Below are 14044 nucleotides of genomic sequence, written 5' to 3'. Positions count from 1 at the left end.
ATTCTGTCAGGAAGAACACCTTAAATGAGCTCAATTATCAAAAGAACAAAAGAAAATATTCAAATTCAAATAAAGATGAAATTAAGAGCTATGCAAAAACACCAAGTTATGGTGACTTTGAAAGATTCCTTGGTCCATGAACAACTCAAAGCTTGTGGCTAAATAATATTGTTGCCTTATTTTTACTTTCTTTGCTGAATATGGCAGTACCAAAACATCATTAACAAAATGATCAGACTGACTTCTACAATTTAATGTAGTTATTAAGCTTATGATATCCTTAATATGATACACTGTGATAAATATTACTTGAAAAGAGACACAATATGGCAAAGAATGTTACTATTCATTGTTATGGGTTATTAGTAAAAATCTTTGATATCTACCTATAGATGTTGGCTAAATGAAACTCCAAGACTTTAAAAGATCACTAATTCTTTATTAGTGTGGCTTGTTTTCTTTCCACCAATGAAATCATGAGCTCTACATACTTTGGCAAACTTGTTTCATGCTATTGGCCATAAAAATTTTATCACACAATGGACCTTGCAACACTTAGCTAGTGTGGTTCTTAGATGGCAGTCTAGTGTTCAGAATTAAAATCTTTCTAAATTTGAAAGAACTTCTTACAAAACTTGTACACTTTGGTGGTAATGCTTTCCAGAATCCTAGGCCACCTACATGCAATAAATCCTCAGAGTAGAACACCAATACATAATAGACAGCTATCATAAGTACCACAAATTCCATTTTTATGCAGACCATGAAGTTACAAGATAGGCCACACCAAGTTACCCAAGTATTCGGGCTCCTGAAAAAGAATTTTGAATGACAGTAAAACTTTTTTAAATTCAACACCATTAATTTAGAATTACTGTTAATTCAGATTAAGGCAGTATTTCAGTGAACTTATATTGAAATTGATCTTTGGTTACCTAGAATCAAAGATTAATAAATTTAATAGTCTAAAATGACTAAAAAGTAAATTCTTTACCTACTAACAACAAAGACAGAAATGTATATAATTTATAAAATCTATAGTTTTTCAGCCAGGTTACTTACTATCTTCTGATTATATCTCTCTTACAAGCAGGTAGCTGAATGCACTTCTCTAGCTCTTAAGAAAGTACCCACTTTTGGTCCCTACATGTAACTTCTGCAGTTGTAAATGAAATATTTTTCACATATCAACCTGATAACGTCTCACTTAAAAAATTAATAAGGACTTGTAATTAGTGATGCCAGGACAGTTACAGTTTGGAACTCAAAGTTTGTTTTCTTATAGTTGAGACATAAAATAACACAAGTCTCACCTACACAATAATGACATTTATATTTTATAAACTAGATCCATTTCTATGCTCATTTTTCTAGTACTCTTCAATGAAGAAAATCAAATATATGAAAAATATTAACTGAGATATTTAAGTGAACTACATACACAAAGACAAGGCAATATGGCATAGGAATCTGCAAACCTAGGTTCTAATCTTAGATGTGCCAATAACTAGTTGTGCAAATTTTGGCAAGTCCATTCCCCTTTCCAAGCTTCAGCTTCTGTAATAAAAGTAATTTTGGATCTATAAGATCCCTTAGTGGCTCTGAAGTTTTATGACTTTAAAGTCACCAAACAGTTTAAATGAAGAAAATGGAACCATCTGATAATTCCAAGTAATCAAGGTTGATAAATGGTAGAGAGCAGTGCCTCTTTCCCTTTTAGAAGCTTAATGTATGACTGTCTATACATTCAACAGTGAATTAGAAATATTATTGTAAAAGTGCTTAATATAGTCATGTTCTCATTACTTGATGGTCCAACTTTCTGTATAGGTTTTCAGATGTTATGTAATTTTGGTTAACATGCCTGTTAACAGCTGTTACATTTTTTTTTAATTTTATATTTTTTAAAATTTAAAATACTATTTTTGCTTTTTCATGGCCAACTAACATGTTTACCAACAATGTATATAATTTATGAAATCTATAGTTTTTCAGCCAGGTTTACTTACTATCTTCTGATTATATCTCTCTTACAAGCAGGAAGCTAAATGTACTTCTCTAGCTCTTAAGAAAGTACCCACTTTTGGTCTCTACATGTAACTTCTGCAGTTATAAATGAAATATTTTCCACATATCAACCTGATAACTTCTCCCTAAAAAAATGAATAAGGACCAGTAATTAGTAATTCACAAAGGGAGAGTGGGTACAGCAACAAAGGAAAAGATCAATCAGTCTTGGGAATTTTTTTAAAAATGCGGTATTTCAAGAATGCTAAGAATACAAGCAACATAAACTTAAGGTTAGAAAATAAGGGTAGTTAGAAAATAAGGGTAGGTCTATCCGTATGGACTTTATTTGTGAAGCAAACATGAGACCAGAAAGGCAAAAGTCTATATTTTGTGCTGCAATTATAGTCATTACAATGGGTTACTGTATTTTGTTAGCAACAAATAGGCAGAAAATGGGATATCAAGGGAAATACAAGTGAAAGAGGGTAGGAGTCTAAGGACCGGATTACTTAAGGTGTATATGAGTCCAAGTACAAAAGATTCTTTTAAAAAATTCATCTGTATTCTCTGGTTTAGCTGAACATGGTGGTCTTATCTTGATTTTTAAGATTTTCATAATTAAACTTTCTATTTTTAATCAGCCTAATATGATGCTATAGAAGTAATGGTAATAAAGAATAATCAAATCCATTTCACTTCTGGGGTCATACCCTCCAAAGAGATTTGTTATGGGGAAGAAAACACCCATTTGTAACATAAAAATGTACACAGGTAATCCATATTGGCATTAATTGTGACTTTATGGGGATACAAACTCTGATATGAAGGTAATGGAATATATCTGTACTCAAATTGCAAGTGAGAAAAATCCAGATAAACAGAGGAAAATGTGTATAATGTAGACAACAAAGATGGCAAAACCAAAATAAAAGCATACATAAGGACCACATAGTGAAAATAAAGATGGTGCTAAAAGTCAACAAAACTTGAGTAAATAGAATTAATAATGGTGATACTATACTATCAAGATAAAATAATATTCTATTAAAAATACTGAAGGAGTCCAAAAGTGGAAATTAATAAATACCATCAAATGCAATCACATGATTAAGTTTTGCTTAACTGTTCTGGGAGATTGCCCCTTGGATGTGGGAAACTGGATGGATAAGACACTACTTTACGTATTTGGAAGTGTCTTCATTGCCAAAACAGACTAAGAAGACAACCCCAACTATACCTTAAATTACAAACCTAACTGTAATTGTCTCACTTTACAAATAAGGAAAGAAGAAAACATTAAGGAACTTACTGAAAGTAAAAAACAATGGCAGAATTATAAATTTTTTTCATCTTACCTCACACCCTCACAAAGCTGGGCCCAAATAGCCCCTGAAACTGCAATAGGACAGTAGCACAGATATTAAGGCACAAATTCCAGTGTTCCCTGCTGCTCTGACTATATATCTCCTCTGAAGAGCTTCCTGAAAGGATAACTTTAACTATTTCCTTGGAAACTGAAAAAGACCAAATTCCCTATTCATAATATTACTGGAGATTTCTTCCATTTCGCCAGGCAGCTGAAAGCCTACCTTCCCAATACCACTAAGTTTATCTAAGCTGTCGGAAAGAAGAAATAAGAGTTACAATTCAACTCTGAGCTACACAACAAAGAATGATAAATTTCTGAGTCAGTAGATGGTCTAAATTCCACTACTCCTTGACTCACCATACCTAGAGAGTAACAAAAATCTAAAAATAATAGATTCAGATCTGAGTTCAATTACCTGAACCCAGAATCATCTCCAAATTGTTAATGACCAAATTGAACATAAAATGAATAATGCTAAAAGAGAAAAACACCTGCTTTTATATTGTATATATTAGGTCTATAAAGGTACAGATATCATGTACATTCTCACAGGAATCAGCTACCTAAAAGGTGAACTTATGTCACATCCCCCTGGGATTGAATCTTATAAAAGGGGCACCTAACATGACTCACTGGATAGAAGTTCCAGGCCTGGAAATGGGAAAGAGTGGGTTCAAATTTGGCTTCAGATACTTCCTTAGCTGTGTGACCCTGGGACCAAGTCCCTGGGACCCCAACTATCTAGTTCTTACCACTATTCTGCCATGGAAATGAATTTTAATATCAAGTCAAAGACAGAAGGTAAGGAGTTTTTTTTTTTTAAGTGTTACAGGGAATAGACAAACAAATAAGATCTTCTTAGATATTAAGTACTAATGAATTCAAGTAATAGTATTATGATTCTTTTCATGTAATCAGAAAGTAAATTCAAGTTTTAAGTGAATCTAAACTGTGATAAAGATGACTGCTTGATACTATCAAGACAATACATTTTGACCTCCTCTGAGATTCCAACAAAGATTCAGATCCAAACAAATAAAATGTTCAAGAGCAACAGTAAGAAATCATGATCTTAATGGTTAACACCCTTATGTATTGCTGTGAATAAGGGAATGGCCAAAAGCAAAAGAAACCTGAAGTTTGAAGGGATGCCTCAGAGAAGGGCAAATGGAACCTTCAGGACCTGTAGAGGATGGGCGAGTTCCATGAAGATTCAAAAAGCTTTTGGAGCCAGAAAGACTTCTTCTATCTGGGACTCCGTGGGGAGCTGGGTGGAAGAAAGTACTCATCTCCAAATCCTTCTGCTAGGATTGAATGAAGATCTCCATGCCCAACTGAAGCCAACATTTGGAATAGAGACTATTTTTTCCCTTAGGGGAAACTCAGCATATTTCCCTGGAGAGATTTCTTTGGTCAAATCCTCAAAAGTTGTACTAGGAAAGATGTAGTAGGGGCCTTCCTTTTCCCTCTGTCCCTTCTTTCTTTTCCCTTCCTTTATATTTCCTCATTCCTTCTATAATTTTATATTAAAATAAATTAGATACATTGAGTTACAACAGAAATTGATTCAGAGTCTATGTGGAGGGGAGTTTCAATCTATCAATTTAGAAGGAAGCTGTGGGAGTAGACTTACCCTCTAGTCTGAACTGCCTGACTCCACTGATAACAGCTTAACTCAGTTAGAAAGAGGAAGTGCCGCCCAGAACTCAGTCCCCAAACAGCTTGTTCACTGGTCTCTTCCTTTTTTAATTCCCCCTTGCTATTACAATGCTTATATTTAAAGTAATTACCAGTTAAGAGTTTTTCAAATAATTTATCAGATGGATATGTTACATATAACATGGTAATGCTTCTTCAGCAAGTATCATTTAATAAAATGTTGTAATACTCTGTATTGCAATCATCTGTTAACTTCTTTGCTTTTAAAGGTGTGATCAGAAAAATAAACACAATAATGAACCACTCCATGTGCCAAAGACAGAGGATATGCCCAAAGAATTTGTTAAGTAGGGAAGGGAGGGAGAAAGGAAGACTTATTCGTAAATGTTCATTCAGATAAGAGAAGTGTATGATGTCAGAGTTGGAACAGACCTCATCTAGTAAGGGAGACAGTTACCAGAACATATCATTAGCCCTTTTCCTTAAGAGCCCTCTCATATTTTACCATCAATTTTCCTATAGCAGTATCCCATCCATTACTCAATTAATCCAAGCAACATACTATTGAAATGGATGGAACACCAAATCCCATTCATGATCTTTGAATAAGTGCTCAGTATACAGTGATGAAGAAGACTGTAAAATTAGGGCAGAAACTGATAGAGGTAGTAAAGGTAAAACAAACAGTAACAAGGATTAAAAGAAGAATGGCAAAGAAATGAGCAAAAAAAAAATTCAAAGAAGATAATATCAAATATTAGGCAGATAAACTGGTAAGTCAGAGTACATATCAAAGAATAAAAATTGTGAAATTAAATGTAAAAAGAATTCAATGTAAATATCGTATTAATATGGTTAAAATTCTAGCATGACCATTCTTTTCATATTCAGACTGAAGACAATAAAACCTTTGAAATTACTATGTTTATATTCTCAAGCAGAGGACAAACTGAGGGAGTAAAAACACCGAGGAAAAGCAACTGTTTGACTAGAAGGGTTGTGGGGACATGATCAAGGAGAGACGCTAAATGAGCTCCCTAATGCAAATACCAACAACAAGGAAATGGGTTCAGAGCAAGGACGCATGTGATACCCAGACGAATCACATGTTGGCTAGGGAAGGGGTGGCGGGGGAGGAAAAGAAAATGATCTGTTTCCAATGAATAATGTACGAAAATGATCAAATAAAATAATGTTTTAAAATAAAAAAAAATTACTATGTTTATAAAGATACTGCAGTTTAGAAAAAACTAAGTGGAGTAGTGGACACATTTAAACCCTTAGGATTTAACTCTTGATTTAAGTAGCAAAGTTCTTATATTCCCTCCTTTGTTCTATGTTTTTTTCCACCTATTTCTCTTTGCAGAAACATTATTAAGGAGGAACATAATAAATTCTTTCACTTATTCATCTTCTACTCTTAAAAATTTAAGACAAAGTTGCTGATCTACTGTTTGGAAAATTGTAATTGTGTTTTTTCTCCATATAATTTTCTTTTCTTTTTTTTTTTAACCCTTAATCTTCTGTCTTGGAGTCAATACTGTCTATTGGCTCCAAGGCAGAAGAGTGCTAAGGGCTAGGCAATGGGGGTCAAGTGACTTGCCCAGGGTCACACAGCTGGGAAAAGTGTCTGAGGCCAGACTTGAACCTACGACACCTCCCATTCTCTAGGCCTGGCTCTCAATCCACTGATCCACTCAGCTGCCCCCCTTTCTCCATATAATTTTCAAGTGAAACTAAACTGAGTATCACCCCAAAACTATGAATTCTGTTACCACATGACAAATTCATATATGGTTGCCAATAAGAGAGGAAAAAGAGATACAGATTAGATAAAATTATGATGGTTTAAGTAATTGGGAAAACAGTTTCCTTGTGGACAGCCATTTATTGGTTTCTTTCAGCAATGAAGTCTCCTCCTCTTTGGCATTCTGTATGGTATCTGCAGCTGCGTACCTTTGGTTGTATCAGAAATACTATTTAATAAGGCACACATCATATCCCCCTCTAAGTGATGAGGGTTTAGGATGTGGGCTGGCCTCTGAGTCTTCTTAAATTGATTCTGTAGCTCCAGAAAACCTTGATCTCCTGAGAGAATAGTGAAAGGAATTTGCTTAGGTAGCTGTTCATCTAGACGGCCAGCCTGTAGAACAAAATATAAAAGTTGGTAAAATAAGACATACTGAGTTACAATAATGAGGCAAATTTGTAATTTATACAACATTAATTCATTAAATACTTATCAGCTATGTGCAAAACACAATCTTGGATGTATTAACAGACAACGATTAAGACAAGATTCTCTATAAAACATTTTCCAGTAGGGAAAATAAGGGACGCACATATATTTATGCAGAAAGTCAGTTGGGAAAATTTATTAAGGTAATGAGAACTTCAAATAGTATGGCTAACAATGAATATAGAAAGAATCAACTCAGATATAAAGGTACGAGGCCTGGTTTGGTGATTTATTAGAGGCACAGGGGAAGAAAGAAAGGATCTGAAACTTTGAGGGTCTTGAGCAAGGGTAATGGAGGACACACCTAAAAGAAATACTAAAGTCAGTCGAAACTTATAGAGAAAATAGTACATTTGGTATATCTAACAGCTGGACAAGGATGAGAATGAGGCAAAGAACATATGATATCATAATAGGGATACAACTACCAGTAGTAGATCGGTACCCTTCTCTAAAACTTATATTTGTAGAGATCGCTAAACCCAAAGATCCCAGCTTCTTGGACAAGAACCCACTACTGGACAAAAACTGTTGGGAGAATTTGAAAACAGTATGGAAGAAATTAGGTTTAGATCAATATCTTACACCCTATACCCAAGATTAACTCAGAGTGGATAAAGACTTAAATATAAAGAGCGAAATCATAAATTAGGTGGAGCATAGAATAGTATATCTGTCAGCTCTATGGAAGAGGAAGGAATTTAAGACCAAACAGGAGATAGAGAACACTACAAAATGTAAAATGAATAATTTTAATTATATTAAATTAAAAAGTTTCTGTACAACAAAACCAATGTAACCAAAATTAGAAAGGAAGCAACAAACTGGGAAAAAAAATTTTTATAACAAAGCCTCTGACAGAGGTTTAATCTCTCAAATTTGTGAGAAGCTAAGTCAATTATACAAAAAAAAAAAAAGCAAGCCATTCCCCAATTAACAAATGGGCAAGAGACATGAATAGCCAGCTTTCAGATAAAGAAACCAAAACTATCAATAAACACATGAAAAAGTGTTCTAAATCTCTCATAATTAGAGAAATGCAAATGAAAACAACTCTGAGGTACTACCATACACCTAGCACATTAGCCAATATGACAGTAAAGGAAAATAATAAATTTTGGAGGTGATGTGGCAAAATCAGGACACTAATACATTGCTGGTGGAGTTGTGAATTAATCCAGCCATTCTGGAAGGCAATTTAAAATTATGCACAAAGGGCTTTAAAAGAATGCTTGCCCTTTGATCCAGCCATACCACTACTAGAGGTTTGTACCCTAAAGAGAAAATAAGGAAAAATACTTGTACAAAAATATTCAAAGCCACTCTTCGTAGTGGCAAAAAATTGGAAAATGGGTGGTGGTGGGGGTGGTGTCCATGGACTGGGGAATGGCTGAACAAATTGTGGTATATGATGGTGATGGAATACTATTATGCTAGAAGAATGATGAACTGGAGGATTTCTATATAAACTGGGAGAACCTCAATGAAAGTGATGTAGAGTGAAATTAGCAGAACCAGAACATTATATACAGAAAGTAAAACACTGTGGAACAACAATCCAATGTAATGAACTTTGCTATTAGTAGCAATGCAACAAGGCAGGACACTCCTGAAGGAGTTATAGGAAAGAATGCTAACCACATTGAGAGAAAGAACTATGGGAATAGAAATGCAAAAGCAAAACGTATGACATCACTTATCACATGTATATATAGGGAGGTAATTTGGGATTTAGGTTTTAAAAGACCGCTCTATGGCAAAAAATGAATAATATGGAAAATAGGTATCAAGTGATAACAATCGTACAATCCAGTGGAATTACTTATCAGCTCTGGTAGGGGGAAGGGAAGAAAATGAACCATATAAACCATATAAACATAAACATAAACCATATATACATGGGAAAAAATTAAAAATTATAATAAAAAAGCATAACATGTATAGATTAAGGAATAGAAGAAGCAATCAGAGAAGAATGGAAAAGAGAACAGTATGGTCATAAATGTGTTTCAAGAAGGGGGAAAGGGGTGGAGAGGGTGTGCATCTAAGTGGCTCTAGTGGACTGAGAACCAGGCCTAGAGACAGGAGACCCAAGGTTCAAATCTGACCTCAGACACTTCCCACCTGGGTGACCCTGGGGCAAACCACTTAACCCCCATTGTCTAGCCCTTACCGCTCTTCTCCCTTGGAACCAATACACAGTATTGATTCTAAGATGGAAGGTGAGGGTTTAAAAAAAAAAAAGAAGAAGGGGAGGAGTGGAAGAGGATGTTTTGACCTAGGGATTCTATTGTGTGGGCCACATTTATCCCAAAAAAGAAAACATAAAAAGGACCTATCTATAAAAAAAAATATTCAGACACCTATTTGTAATAACAAAACAAACTAACCAAGCCTAAGACTTTTACCTTTTTTACATATGTTTAAGAAAATGGATGAACAAAAGCCGCGCTCTTTGTGGTGGCAAAAAATTGGAAAATGAGAGGATGACCTTCAATTGGGGAATGGCTGAACAAATTGTGGTATATGTTGGTGATGGAATACTATTGTGCGAAAAGGAATAATGAACTGGAGGAATTCCATGGGGACTGGAACAACCTCCAGGAAGTGATGCAGAGTGAAAGGAGCAGAACCAGGAGAACATTGTACACAGAGACTGATACACTGTGGTACAATTGAATGTAATGGACTTCTCCATTAGTGGCAAGGCAGTGATCCTGAACAACTTGGAGGGATCTATGAGAAAGAACATTATCCACATTCAGAGGAAAAACTGTGGGAGTAGAAACACAGAAGAAAAACAACTTCTTGACTACATGGGTCGTGGGGGATATGATTGGGGATGAACACACTAAAGGAACATCCTATTGAAAACATCAACAGTATGGAAATAGGTTCTAATCAAGGACACATGTATACCCAGTGGAATTGTGCGTCAGCAACAGGAAGGGTGAGGGAAGGAGAGGGAGGAATAGAATATGATTTTTGTAACCAAGGAATAATGTTTGAAATTGACCAAATAAAATAAAATTTTTAAATGGATGAACAAATTATGGCACAGTGATCTAATCAAAATGTTAATGTCATTAAAAATAAATATTTGAATATAAGAAAAAATTTATATGAGGTAATTAGTGCAAAATCAATAAAATCAGAATTCATAAACATATAGCCTATAACTAGATTAGATTCAAACAAACAAAAAGGACCCCAAGGGTGGTAAACGTGGACAAGTCTAGAAAAGAAAACAAAACATAACATTTTTCTATGTTGTTTTGCTTTTTGTTCAATTTGTTTGGTTCCACATTCTAAAAGACTAAGGATAGCTCTTCTGAGAGGAAGAAGGTATACAGAGGCAAAACCTAGGTTATAACATATAAATGAAAATCCATTTTCTGGAGCTAAGAGTTTAAACAAGACTTTACTAACCTGTTTAAGTATGTTACATGACTTTTGTTGACTACTTGCAATTTAGGAGGAAATGGAGGAATAGGATAAAAATGGTCAACAGTATTCAAATTCCACAAAAGTGGAAAGAATAGTACTGAAAAGATACAACTGGGATTGGGTAATTAGCAACTTAAAAAAAAAGTATTTGTAGAGTAGGGAGTGGGGAAATTTTTTCTAGGATTTTTTAAGAGGTGGTAGATTAATGGAGTAGTAAGATAGTAGAAATATCCAATGTAAATTATTCTTTCCGAAAGATAAACAGAAATAAAAGAAAGCTATGGAACATTATAAAACAGTAGTGTGGTGGGGTCAAGAAAAGGAATGGTTTCGGGGAAATCTGAGCATGTTTTTATGCCAAAAGGCAAGTTGCTGATACAAAGGTAGAGTTTTAATATATCAGAGGACTGATGGGATATGATATGGCCAGAGAAGACAGGAGTGAACAAGACCAAGGTCACTTAATGGAGTCTATAGGTCAGTCTCAGAAAGAAAATAAGGTAGAAAAAGAGTCATGATATAAATACACTTTTTAGTAGATAGAAAAATGGGAAGGACAAAAGTTTTTAAGTCTTGTTGTAGAAAAATGAAAGGAAACCAGTTGGAGATGAATAAGAGAACTGCTAATTACTCCATATAAAAATAAATCTATGAAAGTATTGATTTTAGAAAGCTACCAATAAAGTTTTAGCAGGGAAACCTTTTCCTATAAATGAAGTAAGTGTGCTATTGTATCACCTAAGCCTCACAATTCCAAACATATTTTTTTTTAACAATAGAAAAATCTGAATTGAGCTGCACACTCATGTTTGGTAAAGAAACTTTCATGCTTTGAAACAAAGCACTCATCAGTGGCAGCTATAAGTGGCATTATTGGCTTGCATGGGTATAATGCATGTCCTCCTGAAGGCAGGAAACTTGAGGTTGATTCAGTACTTCAAACAAAAACTAGCTGTTTTACAAACTCCTCAGATGATTCATTTTCTTTTCTGTAAAACAAATGCTTCCTTAATTTTCAGTTATGTGAGGGAAACACTTTGAAAACTTTAAATCACTATGTAATGTGAGCTTTCTTTTAATTAGAGAAAAAACTTATACTTATTAAATTTGGTCAAAAATACATACAAAAATACATAGTCAGTTTTTGCTTTACATGAGGTAACAAAAGTCTACGAAGTCTACAGATCTCTAGTAAAGCAATTTCTCCATAATACAAATTTGCTCCCAGATGTGGGGAAAGGAGGGACAAAGTCAGGAAAAGAGGGCCATGCATCTATGGGAGAGGAGGCCAGCATATCGCTCAAGGATATATGGGGACTGGGGAAAGAAGTGAGAGCAGCAGAACATCCAGGAGCTGGTTCCAGCCATGTTGGGCCCTGGCTGGAACCAAGAGGAAGAACCTTTTGAGGGGAAGAGGAACAGAAACAGATAGGAGAGGATGGACCATATGAAAGGGCTGGGGACAGACAACATGGTACCTTGACAAGAAAAGGCACACAGGGCCAGTCAGATAGGTGGGTAGGTGGAGTTGAGCAAAGGCATCCTCCCTCAATACAAGAGATTTTAAACCACAAGAGGTGGTGGTTGCTCTGCAGACCATTGGGGGGTGGGAGGGGAGATTGGGAGCATGAGAAGTTACTGAAAATCAATGCAAAGGGCAAAAGCAGAGAGAGCACAGTACTAAACAGTAAAGCTAACAAATCTGTGTAATGTGAATTTATGTAAATTGAAAACTATCTGTACTCTAAAATTTATATGAAACCAATAGTCAATGATCACAGAATAAATGAGTTGTAGATATCAAAAGTACTTTACTCCAACTATAACTCACGTGCATACAGATGGCAAAGTCCGCAGCATCTTTTCTCTTACTGCAGCGTGGATGAAGGAAGAAGCATCCAATCCTGTTGAGGTAATTAAAGATCTTGCAATTGACTGGAGGCTTCCAGTTGGTGTTTCCTCCTAAGATTTAAATGTTAAAATACAAAAATTATCATCAAAGTAGAGAAGAAATGCCTAAAAAGTTGACCTAGTTTTAAATACTTGAAAAAAAATCCAATATCAAAAACTGAAATTAATTAATCCATCTCTTATTATATAATGTCATTCCTTTACATTCATGAAATAAATTTCTGTACTATATTTTATAAAGTGCAATGGATTTATAAGTTCTTTTTTTTTAGCTTTGACATACCCTTAATATGATATAAACATAATAGTAAATCATAGCAAAATAGTAAATATTAGATTTCATAAAATTCTTTGGGAGAAATCAGACATTAAATAACTTCTTATTCAATTTAAGGAGAGTATGTGTAGAGATAATAGAATGAGGGAATGAGGGAGTCCTATAAACCTAAGGTCTTATAGGAAGTCTGTATATGGAACAAATCAACCATGTTTGGGAAAACTCAAACTTTACTATTGTTTCAGTACTAACACATAAAATGGAACTTTGAAGCTATGGTTATATAAGAACCAAGCAAATGATCTCAAGAGGAATGAATAAAACAATGTTTTAGGATCATTGAATCTGAATACAGATAAATTAAAATATTGAATATGATTCTCAATACACATAAAACATACTTGAGATATCAAAGATTATGACAAAGATGATTTAAAAAGCAAATTCCATTTAAGTGGGCCATATCAAAGCAAAGGGATATGTCCAATTTCATTGTTAACTTTTACCTTGAAAGCCCCAGACAAAGGTTCCTTGATTAAGGAATCCTGGTAGATGACCAAAAAAGTTTGACCAGTTATCAAAATCCACAAAGACTATATGAGTCATGGTTCGCAAGTAGTCCAAATCTGGTAGCTCAACATCTCCTTCATCTTGTAAAGACACAGACATGATAACACTTAGTAAGAATTTCTCTAAAACTTTTAAATTCCTCAATATAAAATCTTAGCAAATTAACAAATTTTTACATGTCCCTTCATCTACAAGTAAGCCACACCATTTGTGGTACATGACACAATAAAATAATGACAATTAAATTCTCAGGTATCTAATCATGTTAATATGCTAAACAGGAATTCAATTTTGTAGAATAGGTGGGAAAGGAATAGAAACAGCTTATCAGAAAGAACTGAACAGCAATTCTCATATGGTGTAAGGCTCACGTTATAAGATAGTCTTCATTTGAGAAATTTTTGTCAATTTATAAGGAAAATATATTTCCTTTTCAATATATTTATGAATAAACATACAAACATATGTATATGGGTATGAAACAGATCTAGAGTCAAAAAGTATTATCTACTATTCTTTTATGTTTTCATGGGAATATGTGTTAAGCATGTTTTTGACAGTC

At 34.4% G+C, this 14044-nt stretch overlaps 1 protein-coding gene across 12 annotated transcripts in view; it reads right to left on the bottom strand.

The window, feature by feature from the left end:
* Positions 1 to 14044, bottom strand: part of ZNF451 (zinc finger protein 451) — a 122188-nt gene that overhangs the window by 12119 nt on the left and 96025 nt on the right. For all 12 annotated transcript variants that reach the window (XM_007484142.3, XM_007484144.3, XM_007484146.3 and 9 more), the window contains 3 exons: positions 13419 to 13562; positions 12556 to 12686; positions 6995 to 7181 (listed from right to left, as the gene is read on the bottom strand). In XM_007484142.3, coding sequence (XP_007484204.1) covers positions 6995 to 7181; positions 12556 to 12686; positions 13419 to 13562 — 462 coding nt within the window. The remainder of the gene's footprint in view (positions 1 to 6994; positions 7182 to 12555; positions 12687 to 13418; positions 13563 to 14044) is intronic.

This window comes from Monodelphis domestica, chromosome 2 (assembly GCF_027887165.1).
Source record: "Monodelphis domestica isolate mMonDom1 chromosome 2, mMonDom1.pri, whole genome shotgun sequence".
NCBI classification, from domain to species: domain Eukaryota; kingdom Metazoa; phylum Chordata; class Mammalia; order Didelphimorphia; family Didelphidae; genus Monodelphis; species Monodelphis domestica.
The sequence above is the reverse complement of the archived record's forward strand: the minus strand, read 5'-3'. Positions and strand labels throughout refer to the sequence as shown.